The sequence below is a fragment of the Gouania willdenowi genome, chromosome 14 (genome assembly GCF_900634775.1).
Source record: "Gouania willdenowi chromosome 14, fGouWil2.1, whole genome shotgun sequence".
NCBI lineage: Eukaryota > Metazoa > Chordata > Actinopteri > Blenniiformes > Gobiesocidae > Gouania > Gouania willdenowi.
In genome coordinates this window covers 3,444,858-3,466,134 of record NC_041057.1, presented here as the reverse complement: position 1 = coordinate 3,466,134, position 21,277 = coordinate 3,444,858, and the positions used below count along the sequence as shown (strand labels likewise).

The 21,277-nt window shown below is 36.5% G+C and overlaps 1 protein-coding gene across 2 annotated transcripts in view; it reads left to right on the top strand.

Moving 5' to 3' along the window:
- Window positions 1–407: 407 nt before the first annotated feature.
- Window positions 408–21,277, top strand: part of LOC114475379 (ephrin type-B receptor 4-like) — a 70,948-nt gene continuing 50,078 nt past the window's right edge. For both annotated transcript variants that reach the window (XM_028466122.1, XM_028466121.1), the window contains exon 1: window positions 408–1,148. In XM_028466122.1, coding sequence (XP_028321923.1) covers window positions 1,064–1,148 — 85 coding nt within the window. In that variant the 5' untranslated portion in view covers window positions 408–1,063. The remainder of the gene's footprint in view (window positions 1,149–21,277) is intronic.

Below are 21,277 nucleotides of genomic sequence, written 5' to 3'. Positions count from 1 at the left end.
TAGGGGCACTGCGTACGGATAGAATGTCGGTATATTGATATACAGCAATAGTACGGATAGCCACTTAATATTATATATTATTCCTCAACAGGATAGGTAAAATTCACCGTAGGGCTACATTGTATATGACATTACATGATTATGTTTTTTTCAGTGTGCAGGAGTAAGGGGTATCTGGCTTCAGGTTAAATGTCTACAGGGGTACGGGACTCTGAAGAGTTTGGGAACCACTGGTTTATACTATTTTGATTTGGTGAGATTTTCCCCTTTATTGTGAAAGGACTCGTGACAGGTAGCGTATGTCACAGCGCGCGCTTGACGCTGGTGTTATGGAAACGGGAGTGGGCGGGGCCTGCGTTTGCCTGTGTGTGTGTGTTTGATGCAGTTCGTCAGTGTGCGTCCTGTGTTCCTCACTGCTGTGTGTGTGTGTGTGTGTGTCTCCAGTGAACAAGTTTAAACACCAGCAGCTCCTCGTGCTTTCCGCTCACAACTAAAACACGACATTTTTTTATTTTATGTTTTTTTTTTTATCCTCCAACGTGAGTGAGACACGAGGCCGACGGAAGGAAACCTGTCTCGTTAAAACCTTCGCTGGGGTTCGTTGGGTTTTTTCATCTTCTTCTCCCGCAGCCGGTGCCGCTCGAGCTGATAACCGGGAACGGAGTGGAGCCACGCGCACTTTGCTGACGATGAAGATGTAGAAGCAGCAGCAGCAGCACGAGCTGATAATAATGATGATGATGATGATGATGAGGAGGAGGATTATCCGTGAGGCCGGAGGACGTGCACAGAGGTGCCCGGAGAGGGGCAGCGGTTTTTTGGGGGAAGTGGTGTGGAGCACAAAGGGCTAATTAAAGCTGGACTTATTAAAACTGGGCTTATTAACGCTGAGCCTACATGTTGGAAGAATGCAGCCGCTGTGCTGACACACAAACTTGGACAAGTTTTTACCTCATTATAATTAGTTAAACTTTCCCAGCTGTGTTTATTTTTTTATTTTTTAAGTCTACATTTAAATATTTTTATCTTCTTTTAATGCTGATTACTGTGTAAACAAGCACCCATGGAGCTGATCTACTGCACTTTGGTCCTGCTGGGCTACATCTTCATCTTCATGGACTGGAGTCTTCAGGCCACCGCAGAGGAAGGTGAGTCCCCCATAGTCCACATCCTGCCTGGACTTGTTCTCTCCATGGCTGAGTGATTGAACCGTTTATGTGTTATTATTGCATCCTGTTACCCAGGCTAAAGAGTGCAAAAACCCCACACAGGATACCTTTAAAGCTTCCATTACAAAGTGTTTTAGTGAAGATAATAGACCAGAGAGAAGCAACTTTTACCATAAAAATCAGCGTTTAGATTAATGACCAGTCAGAGCATTAATAAAGGGAATCGCAAAGGTTTGCTTTTGTGTATTTCATTTGTTATTTCATACAATTTTAAGCTGTTTTATTCTCTCTTTTTTTTGTAGTCGTCTTAAATGTTTTGGGGGTAATTTTTTTTACTATTTTTCTATTTTTCTGTATATATTTTTTGTGGTTTTTTTGAGTAATGTTGTGTATTTTTGTCGTCATTTAGTATAATTTGCAGTTATAATTGTGTGTATTTGTTGTCGTTTTATATATTTAGTTACTTTGTGCATTTTAAATTCGTTTTTGGTGTTTGGAGTCATTTTGTGTATTTTTGTAGTCCCTTCGTATATTTTTCGGTTATTTTTGTGTGTATTTATTGTCGTTTTGTGCATTTTTGTAGTTTTCTTAGGTGTTTTTTGAATAATGTTTGCATTTTTGTAGTCATTTAGTATAATTTGCAGTTATAATTGTGTTTATTGTCGTTTTGTATATTTTTAGTTATTTTGTGCATTTTTGTTGTTTTCTTGGGTGTTTGAGGAGTTATTTTGTGTATTTTTATGGTCGCTTTGTGTATATGTATTTATTATTTTTGTGCATTATTGTAATCTTGGGTGTTTTTGGAGTCATTTTGTGTATTTTTGTCTATTGTTTTGTCGTTGTGCACATTTCTGTCGTCTTTATGCCTTTTAGGAGTAATTTTTGTGAGTTCTTGTAGTTATTTTTTTCTGTTATTTTTGTGCATTTTGCACATTTTTGTTGTCATCTTGGGTGTTTTTGGAGAAGTTTTTGTATATTTTTGTGGTCGCTTGGTATGTTTATTTTTGTGTATATTGTTTTATATTTCGTTATTTTGTGCTTTTTTTGTAGTTTTCCTGTGTGTTTTGGGAGTCATTTTGTGTTTTGTTATGGTCGGTCTGTATATTTTTTAAACATTTTTGTGCATTATTGCAAACTTGGGTGTTTTTGAAGTCATTTTTTTGTATTTTTGCCTATAGTTTTGTCGTTTTGTACATTTTTGTGGCCATTTTTCCTATTGGGAGTCATTTTTGTGTGTTCTTGTAGTCAGTTTTCTGTTATTTTTGTGCATTTTACTCATTTATGTAGTCTTGGGTGTTTTTGGACTAGTTTTGTATATTTTTGTGATCGCTTGGTATGTTTCTCTGTTATATTTGTGTATATTTGTTGTTGTTTTTAATTTTTTTTGTTATTTTGTGTCAAAGATAAAGATTACCTTCATTAGTCCCACAAAGGGGACATTTGCACAGTTTCAGCAGCAGATAAACAAGATAAAATAAAACAGCATAATAAAAAAAATAGAAGCTATACGTACATGTCTTGGGTGTTTTTGGAGTAATTTTGTGTATTGTTGTCATTTTGCCTTTTGGGAGTCATTTTTGTCGTCATTTTGTCTGTTATATCTGTGTAAATTTGCTACTGTTGTTAAATTTTTATGTTAATTTTTTACTTTAGGGGCCGCACTGACATAAACCGAGGGCAACATGTGGCCCCCTGGCTGCCAGTTGCCCATGTCTATATTACACCAAATCTCTGTGGGGTACATAATAGAAGTATGACCACAGCCCTGCCCATATCTGATGAAAGCACATTATCACTCTCTTTCAGAGTAATAATGTTTATTCTTCATCTCGGCATAAGTTATTTATGCCCTTCCTTCACTAATGCACAATCTTCCCAGTGTCCCCATTCTGCCTCTTAAGGGACCCACGTTATCTGAAAATCAATGGAGAAAATATTGAGGGCAAACAGGGATGATGTGATTTCCCAGGGTTATGGATGAGAGCTCTGATGGCGTGTCATTTTTGTGTGTCTATCTACCACAGTTTTGTATTTACATTAGACATTCAGGAGAACATTTAGATTAATTTCTGGCAGCAGAGTCAACATCAACAAGGCAATTAGCTGGTATCAGCTCTGTGGGAGAAAAAGAGAGGGACTGGAATCATCTGTGGTGGTGTTAAAGATAATGATGGCTTGTGAAGGTCTCGCCGTTACATGCGAATATGGCTCCAACTCATCTGCATAACAACAGGGGCTGTGTCTAAAAAATTTGCCTAATGCATGGATGGGAAATGATGAGTGCTGCTGTGTGCTTGTTTATTTCTGTATCTCGTGTGTGTGTGTGTGTGTGTGAGTGAGTGCTTTTAGAACATTAATAGGAAAGTTTCAGTGCTCCGAGGAAGCAGAAAACAATTTTTTTCAAGTTTATTTAAAAAAAAAAGCAGCTGGAAACACCTTTTGGTGAACCTTTGATAGAAAAAGTCAGATCATGTTTACTGAGGATCAAAGGATCATAACTGGGTTTTTTTGGAGATTTTCGTTGTTGTTGTTGTTGCTGCTGTTTTGATGTGAAGATTGCTTCTTCTTCTACCTTTTTCATAACATTATTATGTAATGCTGGATATTGGAGATGCAACTAACGATTGTTTTTCCTAATAGATTGATTGGTCAATAAATTAATCGATTAATCAGATTTTTTAAAATCTATAAAGCACATTTAAAACCTGCTTAAGCTGATTAAACTGGAAAAAAAAAGTGTCTCTCACACAAACAAATGCACACGCACGCAAGCCACACAATACCACTTGTGCGTGCGCACACAATACCACTTGTGTGTGCACACACAAACACTTGTGGTGCGCACACACACTCGTGATGCCCGCACACAAACACAATGGAAGATTTTCAAAACTAAAGGTCGACCCTGAACAGGGATCGTCAGAATTTGTTTATTTTTGAATATTCCCCAAATTCCTGAAAGGGGTGGGACGATACACTGAGTTCATGATACGATAGACGATAACGGGCTCGTTTGTTTTCAACTCAATAAGAATATAAAATCAAAACAAACCATAATATTGTGGTGTGGTAGATCTCAACCCTATTATAACATGTTTAAACCAAGTGGAAATGCGTCATTTGACAATTAAAGATAAATACCTGATCTCATTTTTGGTCAGTTGTAGAAACCTACTTTACGTCTATGTTTGTGATATACATAAGAGCATAAAAACACCAGTTTCACATCATGCACTGCTCAGGATGTACCCTAGTTGTTTTTACTAAAGAGGGAAAAAAAAGCATTTTCCTGTGGAAACAATGAAAGCTATAACAAAATAACCCCCAAAATGTACCGTATTCATCCCAGTCAAGCGTTTCTAACAGGAATACCAAAAACGTGCATGACTTCACATTCTCTGTGGCCGGAAAACCAATCTGTCAGCTACTTTTGATTGGACGCCTTAAACCTTTCCCTCTTCCAAGAACCTACAATTTGGTTTCTGCCACACAAACACTTGAAAGTACCTCGTGTGATACATCGCTTTGCCTGTTTCATGTATAAATATATTACGCAGCCATATACGAGGATGTCAACGCGGCGTTGCTACAAAGAGACACAACTCTTTGCGGTGAACACTTTGTTGACGTTGAGGTTTTGGGAATTTCCCAGACACTCTTTGCATTGACCGTAGTTTACATGGATCAAGCTTTTTTTTTCCTTCCACTATGTTTAAATGTTCTGCAGCTGGGACTCGAACCCTGACTCAACTTTAAACCTTCACTCTTCTGGCTTTTTTAAAAGTTCATTTAGTGTAATTTTAGATGTTTTTACGTCATTTTGTGTTATTTTGGTAGATGTTTTCCATTTTTTTCTTTTTTTCTGTATTTTTTTTCTCCATTTTGTTGTTTGCTGTTGTTTTTCTTTTTCATTCATTTTGTGTATTTTAGTAATTTTGGATATTTTTGTCATTTTATGATGTGTTGTCATTTTTGCAGTAGTTTTCCATACTTTTATTGTCATTTTATACATTTTTGTTATTTTCTATATTTTTGTTGTGTATCTTTTTCTCTCATTTTCTTGTCTGTATTTGTTTTGTGTGTTTTTTTTAATTCATTTTGTGTATTCCAGTTGTAATTTTGAATTTTTTTTACATCATTTTGTTATTTTTTTGTGTATTTTTGTTGTGGTTGTTCTTGATTTGTATATTTTGTGTAGTTTTGCAGTTCTCTTGTGTGTTTTGCGAGAAATTCTGTGCATTTTTGTTGTCATATTGTGTTGATGGAGTCATTTCTGTTGTTGTTTTGTGCATTTTTTTGTTATTCTGAGCATGTTTTTGGAATTTGGGGGGTTTTGGAGTTGCATCTATAATTCAGAATTTTCCTCAACTCTGTTTATATGTTGTGCAGCTGGGACTCGAACCCTGACTGAACTTTAAACCTCGACTCTTCTGGCTTTTTTCCCTTCTCCCCCCCCCCCCCCCCCCCCCTCCTCCTTAAATCCAAACCAGTGTGTGGGAGGCAATGTGTCATAGTGACAGATTTATGTACCAGCATCGTCAGAAAGTCATGAACAACCTTGGCTCCGTTTCACCTTTCCGTAATGTTTACACGTTGCCAGATTCAAACAGGTGCGGCGCAGAAACATGGTGGAATTCGGGCAATGTCCACAGACTCCTGGACATCTGTTTCTTGCCTGGTGTGAACATGATATCTGGTTTTTGTATCCTGGGTAATGGCTCTCGCTCCTCTGCCAGTACACCATAGATCAGGGGTGTCGAACTCAATTTAGTTCAGAGGCCAAATACAGATGATCTCAAGAGGGCCGCAGAGGTAGGGAATCGAACCATTTCAACGTTAGTGGCAGCGCTACTATGCATTTCCATTTAAAAATCATATAAAAGTATGTAGTATATGAGGCAACGACAATAGCCAAGCAATAGGTGACAGGTAGTAATAGGGCTGGGTGATATATTGAGATTCAAGATATATCGAGTTTTCTATTTTTTAGAAAATTACAATATCGACTTTATTGATAAATATATATATATATATATATTTATTTTTTATTGCTTATTTTGTTTTAAAATACTTGTTTTAGGAGTCGCTGCTTTCACTACTTCTCAGAACAGCATGAAAGGCACAGTTAGATGGATTTCTGAGTGCGTTCTAACCCAGACTTTCCTCTAAACAAGCCACACTACAGAACTCACTCACACGTGCTGTCCCTTAGAGGACAAAAAGGCAGAAGTGGCACATATTGTGCAGCTGTTTGTTAATAGATGGTGCATGTGTGGCAATTTTTATCAGCAAATGTAACCGTGAATTGTCCTTCTGGTCAGACTTAATTTCATTTAAAATGATCAAGATTTATATCGATATCGTCATTTTGAGAAAAAATATTGAAATATGAGTTTTGGTCCATATCGTGCAGCCCTAGGTAATAATATGTGGTTTGATTTATTCAGACAACTTTTTACTTTGATCCCCTGACATGCTTCGACCGGCAACTGTCAGTCTTCCACAGAGGCGTCTGCTGATCGCTTTAATGTGTCCTTATGAGTTCTTAATGGGCGTGGCCAACTTAACAGTTCTGTCAGGCCATGGTTCTCTGGAGAAGAGAGTCCCAGGTGTGGGAGAGTAAAAAAGTTCCCTCATAGAAGTCATAAGAACACATCAAAGTGATCAGCAGACGCCTCTGAGGAAGACTGACAGTTGGCAATCAAAACATGTCAGGAGAAAATTTCCTGAAAAAAGTTGTACGAAAACCATAACATATTTAAAAAAAAAAAAAAAAAGAAAACAAAATGAACTTGTTGAATTTGTGACACTTAGTGACGATATTTGTTTAATTTGGGTAAAATCTTGTCAAATAATTCTCGGATTGATCAGGATTGTGGGAAAAATTAGGTTTTCTTCAATTTGTGTTATACAAGCATGGGAAAACTGCCAACTTCTGCAAATATTGTAGAGTTTAATTTCAATTGTGACAAATTACATGAAACTCCACTTGAATAATTGTAAAGTTCTACTTGTTATGTTTTATGGATGTCAATATTTATGTTTGGATATGATACAGTGATTTAAAATGACTCCCAATTTCTGCTTAATTTAATTTAATTTGATTTAATAATTAAATAAAAGTTCTTGAGCTAGAAGTTCTTGTGGAAATGTGAGAGATATTTTACGCCCCTTGTGTCCTATTTTTTACTGATTTGGATGTTTTAAAGGGCCGGATTTGGCCCCCGGGCCTCGAGTTTGACACGTGTGCCACAGATCATTCCCTCTTTTTGTTCTCCACCTTGTAATGAACCTGTAGCAGGTTTGAAGATCAAACTCACAACCTCCAAATCTCTCCTTCTCGCGCTGACGATTAAATGATTCGCTTGCACGCTCCAGTAAATGAATCTCCTGTCATTCAGTCTCTAAAAAAAGATTAAAACACACACACACACACTAACGCACACACACACACACACACAGCTCTTGATTAGATAATTACGTTTGCTGGAAATTGATAACATGCTTTAGTTGGAAATCTGTAATGAGGATGCACGTGCAAACAGGAGAAAACAGTCTTTTTTTTTACCTTTGGGAGGCTTTCATAAAAAATGTAAAAGATTAGAACGAGGCTTTAAATGACAAAGGCAGAGGCTTTTTAGCCAATATTAATAATTCTCACTGATGCAGACCCACTTTACTGATAAAATCTGTTTAACTTAATAAATACACGCCGTAATGATTCCTCATCCTCCCCCTCAAAGACTCAACCTGTGAAATTCTGATTTTTGTTTTTCACCTGGTCACGCTCTATTCCTCGCACGTACAGTTTTTATCTTCAGCGCGGTTTGCACATTAGGATTTTCTAAATCTGAGATGAGATGTTTTATCTGTTACAGACTCCACACACAAAGATAAAAATCAGACATGGAACCGTTTTGATCAAATGAAATTTAACAACGCGATGCTGCGTTCAAAGAAACTCGGAACTCAGGATTTTGCGACCTTCTACTTAAAAAACAGACTTGGAACACCACCTGAAGTCGGAGCTCCTACTTGCTAAAGTAAAACTTTCTGCTGCTAAACTCGGTTCAACTCGTATATTGGAATTTTTAACTCAGAAAAGCCGAGTTCCGAGTTGTCTGGAACGCAGCATTACGTGTTTCTCAGGATTCTTTGGTGTGAATCCACTAGGGCTGGGCGATTTTTGCCTAAAAGAAAATCAGATTTTTTAAAGAAAAATTTGAGTTTCAATTAAATTTTAGATTTTTATGCACTTAAAATTGACTGCAGACATCAGATATATTGTCAAAAGTGCAACTTTATTGCTGTGATTAACCTCAAGAGTTAAAATGCATAGACCAATAAAACTAGAAAAATAAAATGTAAATGAGGCTCTATCATTCAACAATTTCAAGCTTTATCTCAGGTTTAAGCAAAAGTGCAACAGGAACTTCACAGTAGCTTAAATTATCTGATTAAGAAATCAGATAACTACATATTTTTTAACGCTATTTTTATAGCACTACGGCAACCCACAAGGACGGAACACGAAAATGTCTGAAAAAACTGGTGGGAAAATATATTATTATTATTATTGTTAATATTTTTAAAAACTCGAATTTGCAAAAGAAAAATAGTTTTTACCTACAAGTTTGATTAATCGATGAAATCGATTTTTTGCCCAGCCCTACTGCATTGTTTAGTCGGTATAAACAAGCAAATTAGAGGCATTAGGGGCATATTTGGGTTGTTGAAGATGATGGAATTTAAAGGTTGCAGAAGCTCACTTCATGTTCCATGTTAGTAAAGAGGGGTCCTGTGCTTCCTAATGATTGTTTAACATGGGCTTGAATGATGGTCATTTCACTCCATTATCTTTCTGTGGTAACGGAGTGGAATGTACATGAACATGTACATGAACGTTGGTCACAGCCATCACACACTGAGGTACAACTCAATGGAGGGCCTCCGAAATGTTTCATGAATCAAATGAGCCCATGTTGATATTCTACTTGGTCACTTTCTCACTTAAAATGCTTTCTGAACTTGCAAAGGTGCCAAAATAACAGAGATATTTAGCCTCAGTAACGATTCACTCAACTCCCGATAAGATTCGATTCACGATACTGGGTTCACGATTTATTTTACAAAATGGGACTGTAGACAAATAATGATATAATATAAAATGTACCTTTTTTTTGTCGGGAAAAACTTAGAAAATACTATACTATTTTCCTTTTATTTTTCATTGTCAAAAGAATCCCTTGATAAACTATTCAAAACAATGCAATTTAACTAAAAATAAATCTTGAATGAAATAAATAAAGGAATAATACAAATGAAGAAGAAGCCTAGTAATTTAAATTCTGGTTCTATAGTAAACAATGCAAAACTGCATAATAGTTCCTTTTCTTTTTAAAAGTTTAACTGAAAATGTATTTTGTGCCTTAAAAATTGGACTTAAAAAATTGCACTGTATTTACATCAGATATTTGTTTGGACCAGCAGAGGGCGTTGGTAACCCAGTGGTCGGTTGTCATGCAGATATTCTAGCAGTGAAGAAGAGATGCTATACGCTAGCAGACAGAGCTAATAGAAAAACGTGACTTTTACAGACATTCACGTAATATTACAGATATTCTTTCGGTGCTAAAGGGGTAATTAATCATTTATCAACATGTTTAAGAGTAGAAGGCGGCCAGAAAGAGCAGCCTCCGCTTCTGGACAAGAGAAGGATAAATATATAGCGTCCTCTGCTGTTTAAAAAAAGTACTGCGATTCAATTTTCAGAGTATCAATATGAACCGTGATACCTATGAATCAATTTTTAACTGCCTTATGATTAATCGTTACATCCCTAAGCCTCAGTGTCAAGGTTCTCGCCAGCGCTGTTTAGCGTAGTGTGATGTCGCCCCCTAGGGTGTGATGTCACCCCCCCACGGTGTGATTTCGCCCCCTATAGTGTCCTCAGCAGCGTAGGGAGCTTTACTGTTGTTTTTTACTTTTTTAATCAGTACTGTCATAATAATAATAATTGTTGCACACTTTGACTTCCAGGCGTTCCCCGTGTTCTTTAAATTCTTTTTTTAATCTAAATAACTGAGAAACATACATCAGCTGCACTTTCTATTTTATACAGGCGATTTGCTCGGATGCTCTTACTTGATATCAGTGGTTCTCAAACTTTTTGGTCCGTAGTACCCCCTTTCTCTTAATTCTGAATCCAAATACCCCTTTGTTACCACAACATTTTGTTCAGAATACTGTGGGGAAAAAACAATATAGAGCATAATGGTGGAATGAATGAGTGATAACACAGATTTTAAAGAATTTCATTGTAAACAAGTGGAATTAAACTTTATTTTGTGGTTCCTGAATGGATTTTTTTCAATAGTTTTTATCATTTTAATTTATTTCCTGCCTGGTGTGGTCTTCTACTTTCAGTTCATATTCGAATCAAGATCATTTCCGTCATCAGTATTATGATTATTTTTTTTAAATTTAAAATAAACATTGTAAAACCCCATATCTTTTAATGCTTTCGTATGTTATTTTCCAAATTTCCCTCTCTCAAGTAGCTCCTGTAGTGCCATTGCGTACCCCTGGGGGTACACGTACCCCCATTTGAGAAACACTGCTTTAGAGCATCCAATTCGGCCCACAGAAGAAAGTAAAAATGACAGCGAAAACATAATTTTTTTGAGTTAATTACCAAATAAACCAGTTGTAGAGATCTCAAATTCATCAATTGACTGAAACTTTACAATATTCTTTGTTTATGTCACATGAATGAGTCACATTCAATTGCAAATTGAGTAAAGAACTCTTAATTTTGCCACAAGTCTTGCAATTTCCCACAAACAATTCCACAAATTGTCTCTAAATTACACAAAAATTGGGAACAAAAATCAGGAGTTTTATAAGTGAATTGAATTGATATTGAAAACTAGGGCACAATGATGTTTAAATTATTATTTTTTTTTCCGTCAACTAAAATCTGTGGCCCACCTGAGATAAACTAAACTAAAATGAGTTTGACACCCCTTTCCCTACGCTGTGAAAAATACTTGCTGAGAACCCTGAGTTCCACGTCACAAATCATGGGGTCATGATGAGTCAGGGGCCGTCTTCTTTCCGCTATCATGTGCTGCTGATTTTCCCACCTCTTTAACGTCATCCATTTAATAAAACCACCCGTGTTGATAGAAGAGATTGGCTCTGAACTCTGTGGAGAGCTTATAAAAACCCCCGACGGGACGCCAAGAAAAGCATTTGATTTGTTGTCTTTAGATAAGCCGTGGTTTGGGTTTCCAAAGACCAGAGATATAGAGTCCTGATGTATCCTCCTCAAGGAGAAGTAAGTCATACATAAAACACTCAAGAACAAGTACCAATGAATTGATGCTCTAAGTATACTGCAGCTACATGAACTAGAACATTGAGAAAATAACCTGCATTTATTTAGGGATGTGAATCTTTGGGTGTCTCACGATTCGATTCCGATCCTTAGGGTTTAGGACCAGTTTTAACCGATTCTTGATTCAAAATTTGATACAATGTATAATTTAAGGCAAATTATGGCATCAAAACACTAAAGTTTGTATAAGATAATTTTAAATAATCTGATTCCAATGATGTAATCACACAAAGGATAAATTAAGACAAAAGTTTACATTTATTAACGCTAAACAAATAAACACACACACACACACTCCTTGTGCTGTTTATGTAATACATTGTAAGTTGGGGTCGTTGTTGTTTCCTGTTGAGGTCGTGTCATAGTCTATGGCCATAGACTGTAAATGTCTGAGTGAATTTGTGTGTTTTGACCTAACACTGTTGCCGTAGTAGTCGGAAGTTGCCATCTTGAAAGCCCATGGCCTGGTAGTCTTTACTAACTAAGTTCTTGTATCTTCGGCTTGAAAAAACCTATGCTTGTGAGTATGTTTAAGTGAACTGTTTGATAACACTCCTAAGACTGTGTTTGTGAAAGTTAAGCATAAACGGTGTGTTATATAAATCACCGCCGATCGTGGTAAATGTTAGCATGAGCATATACATGAGTTTTCCCATTGACGTTAGCATGAAGCTAGCTGACTTTTCGTGTAGTGGTATTTTCTGTTTATGAGAACACTAATTTGTATTTGTATGTTCAGTTTTCCCTGAGTAAAGACTCTAAGCAGATTTACTGAATTAGAGTTTTTCTCGAAAAAAAAAAAAAACATTAAAAAATAATAATAATAAAAAAAATAGATTTTTGAAGTTTATGTATCGATTCAGACTTTGATTGTTGTCTGGTTATTTAATTTTTTAGTAGTTTCACAATGTCCATTGATCATTTTAAAACAAAAAAATAATAAGTCACTCAGTAACGGTTGGGAGTAGAAATGTAATGATGAATTAATTTACTTCTTTTAAAAGTAAAATGACAAATATGCTCAAAAAAGTATTTTTCATGGGTTAAAGTACCCATAAAAGCAGCTTAATTACAGTTAACACGAGTACTTATAACCCATTACTTTTACCTCTGCCAAAGACACTATGGCCACAGTTACATTAAGTTTTTTTTAATTCAGAATTAGTTATTCCGAATGAAATCATTCTGAATTAAAGTGATCTGCTTTGTGTTTACATGGTAATAGTAATTTCGAATTGAGGTTTACATGGAAAACCGATTTATTTGGCTTTATTTAATTCCGCTTTAGGTCTGGGGGTTGGGAAGGGTTCTGATTGGACAGAATCACGTCTCTCGTGAAAAAACACAACAAACTTTTATTGTCGGCTGTAACACAGAACTGTTTTCACCTTCATTTTGATTGTGGTTTTGAAGCAGCAGCTCGACAATAACACAGGGTTTCACTTTCATCCGCTGAGCAGGAGAAGGAGATGGGAACTAATCACGGGTAAATAAATCCCAGTAAAACTCTAGCTTTGTAAAGATAGTAGCTCTAACAACTGGTACAATGATAAACGCATTTACTCCGTCTCTGGGTTTTAGTATCACCCGTCCAATGAATCCTGTTCCGTTTGCTGATGTCCATGTGAATGTCCGCATGTTCATGCCTCTGTCCATCCACTCTTTTCATTATAACCATGTCTTTTAAGGCTCTTATTAGAGTTAGAGTTGAGTTTATTTGTCATTGCACATGTTACAGAGCAACAAAATTACATTTCAGTTTCATCCCGTCCAAGAAAACATGAAAAGACAATCATAACATGGGAGCACAGGAGCGAGAGAACTGCGTTTCGCCACAAGGGCGGCGCCCCTTATTTAGATGGGATAACATTGATGGGGAGGAAGAAGAGATAAAAAAGGCACAAACCAAACTCGGCCCTTGTAGAGAGGGGCAGAGTTTGGGATCATGAAAAAACTCTTCAGCAACATTGCGACAGAAACCTACAAACACAACATTTAATTCAATACAACAGCACGTTAGCACATGGGATGGATCTTTAGGATGGGTAGTTGGCAGGTCAGCCACAGTGTGGCGCTGCCCTTATGGCACGCCTCCTACTGCCCAACCGCTGGGAGGGAGGAGGGTTGAGCCAGATAGATAGTCTCGGCGCCAATCTGGGCGGCCATCTTGAAATATGTCGTCACCAGCGCGTTATCGAGGTGCGCATGCGCAGAACAACCGGAATGAAATCGGAATCTAGATAGAGGAATTATTTAATTCAGAATAAACCAGCCACCTAGTTCAGATTTAAATTTAATCTGGAATTAAATTAGCATTAGTAATTATTTACGAGATAGAGGAATTATTTAATTTGGAATAAACCAGTCACCTAGTTCGGATTTAAGTTTAATTCAGAATTAAATTAGCATTAGGAATGAACTGTTTACATGGTTATTCTGCGTTAAAGAGGAATGAAAGCTCCCACGTAAACGTGGCCTATAGCAGTTTGCATGTGGAGAACCCGATGTGCAGTTTACATTTTAAACTCTTGTTTTTCTTTACACTGACCATTAGGGAGTTGTCATTTTTCACTCTGCAGCTGCTACTTCCCGCTATTTACACGTCATCTTTTTCACGTCTTCACCGGGGGAGTGCAGCTGCCTGTGTAATTTGTTTAGCTCTGAGTTGCTGGGTTGAAAACCCCTGACAGCACTTTTAGACTCCACTGATGGACACAAAAAGGGAGTGAGCTGTCATTCTCTCCCTCACACTCCACAGAGCCATAGCGCTCGCTTCCATATCGCTCTCTTTCAAAGCAAAACAAGCCAAAACAAAGGAAGTGACAGCTTTTTGTATCACACCTGAAAAGCGTGCGTGCGTGCGTGCGTGTGTGCGTGTCTCTAATGGAGCACAAAGAACTCACACAATCATGAACAGGTGGACCAGAGGCAGATTAGCACTGATGACAGATTAGCGTATTAATTACACACTTTAGCCCTGAACAGAGATGGACAACTTTTATCACAGCGGGGGCCACAAAAATGTGATTGAATCTGATCTGAGGGCCACATTATCAACATTTATGTCAGCATTTAGAATAACGACCATTCTGAGCATTAATACAGGAGAGAACAAAGATTTTTCTCTCATCTTGTGATTTTTTTTGTTTCTTTTCTTTCTATATTTTAATGTGTTTCTGCAGTTATTAGTATTTTTTCTCCCATATAATGTGTTTGGGGTTGTTTTTGAAATAATTTTGTGTATTTTTGTCGTGGTTGTTCTTGATTAGTGTATTTTTCTGTCATTTTGTGTAGTTTTGCGAGAAATCTTGTGTATTTTTTGTTGTCATACTATGTTTTTGAGGACATTTTTGATGCAGTTTAGTGTATTTTTGATACCATTAACTTTTTTTGGATAATTTTCTATCATTTTTTGTATTTTTGTGTGACATAATCTATGTTTTGGAATAATTTTGTCTGTTTGTGTAGTTATTTTGTAGATTTTTCTCTCATTTTGTGATTTCTTTTTGTTTTGTTTTTTTGTTTCTCTATTTTGTGTGTTTCTGCTGTCATTTAGTATATTTTTCTCTCATTTTGTGTGTTTGGGGTTGTTTGGTGTATTTTTGTCGTGGTTGTTGTTGATTAGTATATTTTTTTCTGTCATTTTGTGTAGTTTCGCTAGAGATTTTGTGTATTTTTGTTGTCATATTGTGTTTTTGGAGACATTTTTGTTGTCATATTGTGTTTTTGGAGACATTTTTGTTGTAGTTTTTGATACCATTAACTTATTTTGTATAATTTTCTATAATTTTTGGTATTTTTGTGTTACATAATCTATGTTTTTGAGTAATTTTGTCTATTTATGTTGTCATTTTGTCAATTTTTCTGTATTTTTGTTGTGTATTTTTTTCTCATAATTTTTTGTTTGTCGGTTTTGGTTTTGTGTGTTTTTGGAGGTTTTTTTGGTGTATGTTTATAGTTGTTGATTTGTATATTTTTCAGGCATTTTGTGTAGTTTTGCAGTCGTCTTGTGTGTTTTTGTGAAATATTTTGTCCATTTTTGTTGTCATATGTTTTTGGAGTAATTTCTGTTGTCATTTTGTTGTATTTTTTTTAGAATTTTCTATCATTTAGTGTGACATAATGTGTGTTTTAGAGTAATTCTGTTTACTTTTGCTGCAATTTTGTGCCTTTTTTTTGTCAGTTTTGTAGTCAGTTTTTCCACCAGTCGCCCATGTCTAATGTAAAGTGTAGATATATGTAGAAATATGAGCTAGTGATCGCTGGCTGTTTTTGTTGCTTCAGAAGTGACCCACTTTATTTAGCTAACACACTGGAACGTTACACAGCGTGGACTGGAACAGAGCCCACTGGGTTTGAGAAAAAACAATGTATGAAGGTGCTTCTTCTTCTTCTGTCCAAAAAACCAAGAGCAAAGCATCTATCAGACACTGAGCTACACCAAATACAAGATGTAGGTCATCCTGTGATGCAGGGAGGGAAAAAACATCCCCGGCTCCAGTCGAATTCTGCTGCGCTGGTGACAAATGTTTTACATCTAGACTATTTTTTAAAATCATTTCTAGCCCTAGACATCGCTCCAGCCTTATGTAACACATTCTCCTTCAAGAGTTTGTTCTACTTTTGAATAGAGAAACAAAAACATCACAAGGCATAGCACAACAAAGACATGTAAGACTGGTTCTCAATGAATTTTTTTTAACACAACACATTGCCTCAGAAATCTAAATAAAAAAAGAGGTGATTAGCATGCAAGATAAATGAGGAAGATGGACCTGAGAAGATATGAGTTGCTCTTTTTTCTTCCTAATTAGAGGCCTTCTTCATGCCTTTATTATAATTGCACATTAAGCCACAATTTGCAAATCGACAGAGAAACACACAAAATGACTCCAAGAACACACTAAACAACAATGAAACACCAAATGACTAACACAAATAAAAGGAAAATAACAAGAATACACAAAATAACGGATAAAACAACAATATAAATCTGCAAAACGACTCCAAAAACACACAAAATTAATCCAAAAACACAAAACAACCACAAATTGACTAAAAAATCAGCAAAAAGACAAAACATTTGCTAAATGACTCCAAAAACATACAAAATCAACCTAATAATGATAAAAACCAGCAAAATGACTAAAAAAATACAAGAAAAAGTCACTAAATCGATCCAAAAACACAAAATAACAATAAGCGCACACAGTTGGACAAAAATATACATAATGACAAACTAAAATACACTAAATTACACATGCCTCAGGTGTTGATGATTTATATTTATTTTTTGTTGTCAGTTGTTGTTTTGTGTGTCTGTGGAGTCATTATGTGTATTTTTGTCGGTTGTTGTTGTTTTGTATATTTTTCTGTCATCTTGTGTGTTTTGCAAGAAACATGCATTTTTCTTGTCATATTGTGTTTCAGGAGTCTTTTAATGTCGTTTTGTGTGTTTTTATTTAATTTAATCATTCATTTAATTTTTAAGTTCATTTAATCATTTTGTGTAATTCTTTTTCTATATTTTTGTAGATTTCTCTCATTTTTTGATTTTCTTGTCTTTTCTTTTCTTGTGTTTTTGGAGTCATTTTTTTGTGTGTTTGTGGTTATTTGGTGTGTTTTTAATTCATTTTGTGTTTTTCATTTGGGTTTCTTTGGATATTTTTATGTCATTTTATGATTTGTTGTTTCATTTTGTGTATTTTTAGAGTCATTTTTGTCATTTTTTCTGTTTACGTTGTTTACCTTTTTACCCTTATTTGTTGTTATTTTTTTGTGATGATTGATAATTAACACAAGCAGCAAAATTATCAGTATAGACACGCGCACACGTGCACCCTCCTCGGCCTCCGTGCACTCGTACTCTCTGTATTCCGTCGACTCATGCCAGTCGCCCCTTTTCTCCTTGACTCACTTCAAAGAGAACTCACCCCCCCCCACCCCCCATCCCCTTTAAAAAGTGCCATTCTCCTTGGTGCTTCTAGCTGATAGGCTGTGGCCTCATTCCCGAGCTGCAGCAGCAGCCTGCGCCCCATTGTGTCCCACTCTCACAGAGGAGCGTGTGGGTGGAGGACAGGCTGGCTTTCCAAAGCTAAAGCCTGACATGGATGGATGTATGGGCTGTGGTGTTGGGGGTGGGGATGTACCCTCTATCCTCTCACCCACCTGCAACCCCCATGCAGCTGCCGTGTGCATCCTTCACTGAGAGGCAAAAGCGCAGCGCCAGGGATGGACTGAGGGTACTTGTGGTACTCGGATGCCTGTTTAACTCTTGAGGAAGCTAATCATGGGATTGAGGTGCTGGGGATGGTGCTACAGGCTTTAGAAGAGGAGGGGATGCGGGGGGGGGTTGCTTTAAATGCAAATCCCTTTCTTATAAAAATCGGTTCCGTTTAAAAGGATTTCTGGGAAATGATCCACATTTCCACGGCAGGGGAGACAGTCAGCAGGAGAAAACAGCACAGAACCAGTCAAACATCAAGGAGACAGAGGACGTGGAAAGAGTAGCAAAAGAAAAGGGAACACGTCGGTGAAAGAAGGGATTGAGGCTCAAGAAAAGACCTCGAGGACAAAAAACACCAGGCTGCCTGCGTTTACGGATGAGCTTAGCATGAGAAACATTTGGCTTTTCATCATGAGAGCAGACACACAGGTAAAAGAGTAAAATAAGGGTCTTTAATCTTAACTTCCATTGGAAAACCAGGCAATACGCAGAGATCGTCAATATTTCTGCACAGAGCACAAGTTAAAAACATGAGCATCCAAATAGAAATCACACAAAACGGAAGGAAAAATACACATAATAATAAAATATACACAAAATGTCTCCAAAAACACACATTATTATAAGAAAAATGCACAAAATCACTTGCCAAAAACTCAACATGACTGCAAAACTACACAAAATGACAACAAAAACACACAAAACAACAATATAAACACAAAGCAACAACAAATAGGAAAGAAAAGAGAGACAAATGTACAAAATGACAACAATAATAGACAATACAAAATGACAGACAAAACGACAATATAAATTTGCAAAATGACTCCAACAGCACAAAAGGACAACAACCACACACAAACTTTGAAAAACATACAAAATGACTCCAAAAACACACCTGACAAGGAAAAAAGTCACAAAATGACAGAAAAATCTGCAAAACAAAAGGATTTCTGGGAAATGATCCACATTTCCACGGCAGGGGAAACGGTCAGCAGGAGAAAACAGCACAGAACCAGTCAAACATCAAGGAGACAGAGGACGTGGAAAGAGTAGAGTTAGCTTCCAAGCAGAAATCAGAACGCTTAAACACACAACCAACAAAAATGCACAAAATCAATAACAAAAAACTCAACACGACTGTAAATCTACACACAATTATTCATAAAAAAACACACAAAGCAACAATTAAAACACAGAACAACAACAAACACGAATGAAAGAAGAGAAAAATATACAAAATGACAACAATAAATAAAATTACAGACAAAATGATTCCGACAACACACAAAATGAATTCAAAAACACAAAATAACAACCAGAAACCAAATTAGAGAAAACGTACAAAATGACACAAATAATCCACAAAATTACCAAGAAATTGACAATAAGACGGTAACAATTTGTAAAGTCACTCCTCAAAAACACACGACAAGGAAAAAAGTCACAAAATGACAGAAAAATCTGCAAAACAAAAGGATTTCTGGGAAATTATCCATATTTCCACGGCAGGGGAACACAAGCTAAAAAAGTTAGCTTCCGAAAATACTGCACGGTTGGACACGTGCTATGTTTGGCCACGAGCACCGTTAAAAAATGAGCTCGAGCAAAGCTTGCATGAAATATATTCAAATGACTTCCATTTAAAAACTAATTTAGAATGAAATCACTTGGTAATGGTTAAGAATATAAATCTAAACTAAATAAAGGAAAGCAGAAATAAATGTGTTTAGCTCCTAGCTAGGATATCTTGGAAATTCATGGTGATGATAAAGTACAAAATAACTAGTTTAACTTAAACATAAGCATATTCTACAATTAAATAGAATAAATAACCTCAATAAATCTGATAAAAACAATATCAGAATGCTTACATCAGTGATTTTTTTTGCTCAATACTCGTTTTATTTATTTATTTATTAGCAGATAAACTGATCAATATTGGATCAAGACACCCTTAGTATATTGTATTTCTCTTTATTTATATAAAGCCATTTTAGTTTGGTAAACAGAAGCTACAGTATCTCCTTCCTTTGTAGTTGAGATGAATGGACACGAACCACAACATGAGAATAATTGATCTGTGGTCATCTAAAGAGTGAAACTATCTAGTCTGATTATAGGAAGACGGGGGGGGGGGGGGGGGCAGAGCTTCCCGCTGGTGAGGAAGATCATCCCAGATTTGTGCTCTGTGTGACTCCACAGTGTCGATCACTGACCCTTCACCTCCAGGAAGATGGGTATCCTCTTAAAAGTGTTTTACAGGAGCAACAGTGCCTTCATTGTCTCTGGTCCTAAGCTTCTCAAAGCTGTAGCTGCCTTCGAGTCCTCCATGACAAAGATAGAACCTGTGGGTTGCACATGTTGGCGCGGTGTGATGTTGTGTGGTTTTCCTCCCAGATATCCAGCAGCAGGCAAGAAATATGGTTGCTTAAATGCAGCCTAAAAATGGTTCAAGCAGCCTTTTAAAAACACTAGAGCTGCAACTAACGATTATTTTCATAATCGATTAATCGGTCATTAAATTAATCCATTAATCAGATTTTTCTTGAAAACACACAGTTTATCTATAAAGTACATTTAAGCCCTTCTTAAGATGATTAAACTGAAATAAGTGTCTCTCACGCATAAACGCTGGTGCAAGCAAGTCATACACAAACACTCATGCACGCGCACACACCATAACACTCGTGCGTGAGCACAAACAAACACTCCTGCACACCACAAACACTTTGTGCGCGTACACAAACGCCTGTGGTGCGCACACACACAATAAAACTTGTGTGCGCACACAATAACACTCTGCGTGCATACACAAACACTACGCGTACACACATAAAATAAAGATATATCGATATAGGTGATATTGTAATTTTCTATATCACCAAAACAAAAAAAATGCATCTGTTGGCAGTTGGCAGTTAGGCTACTGATTAGCACAGTCGCTAACACACTCCAAGTTGCGTCCCTGATTATATGTATAATAAAAAGTGAGTATTATACAATACGTGCTAATGACTAATGAGCTAGCTGAATATATCAGTAGGTCAATGTAATAAAAAAACAAAAAACGTTGATGTTTTTTAACCTTGGCATACATTTGTGTATTTTTGCATGGTGAGTTCACCTGTAGAGCCTCCCATTTTCCCCAATTCCATTTCAAAGTTCACCCATTTACGCCCCAGTTTACACAGTTTTCGTTTCATTGTCTTTCCCTAATCAAATATCATCACAGGCTTTTAAACGTCCTAAAAATCAAGCCAGACATGCTTAATACTATTAATGGAGACAACTATGAAACTAATCAATATGAATTTAATATGTATACATAGTAGAAATATATATTTTCCATACACTTGGTTTGAGGCTTCTGATACTCAATGTCGTGGTGGAAAAATGTTTAAATAATATTGATAATACAGTAGTTTTGTAAGTATTCAAGTATTGATGGATGGAAATATGTGGAAAAAGGCCAATAAATGG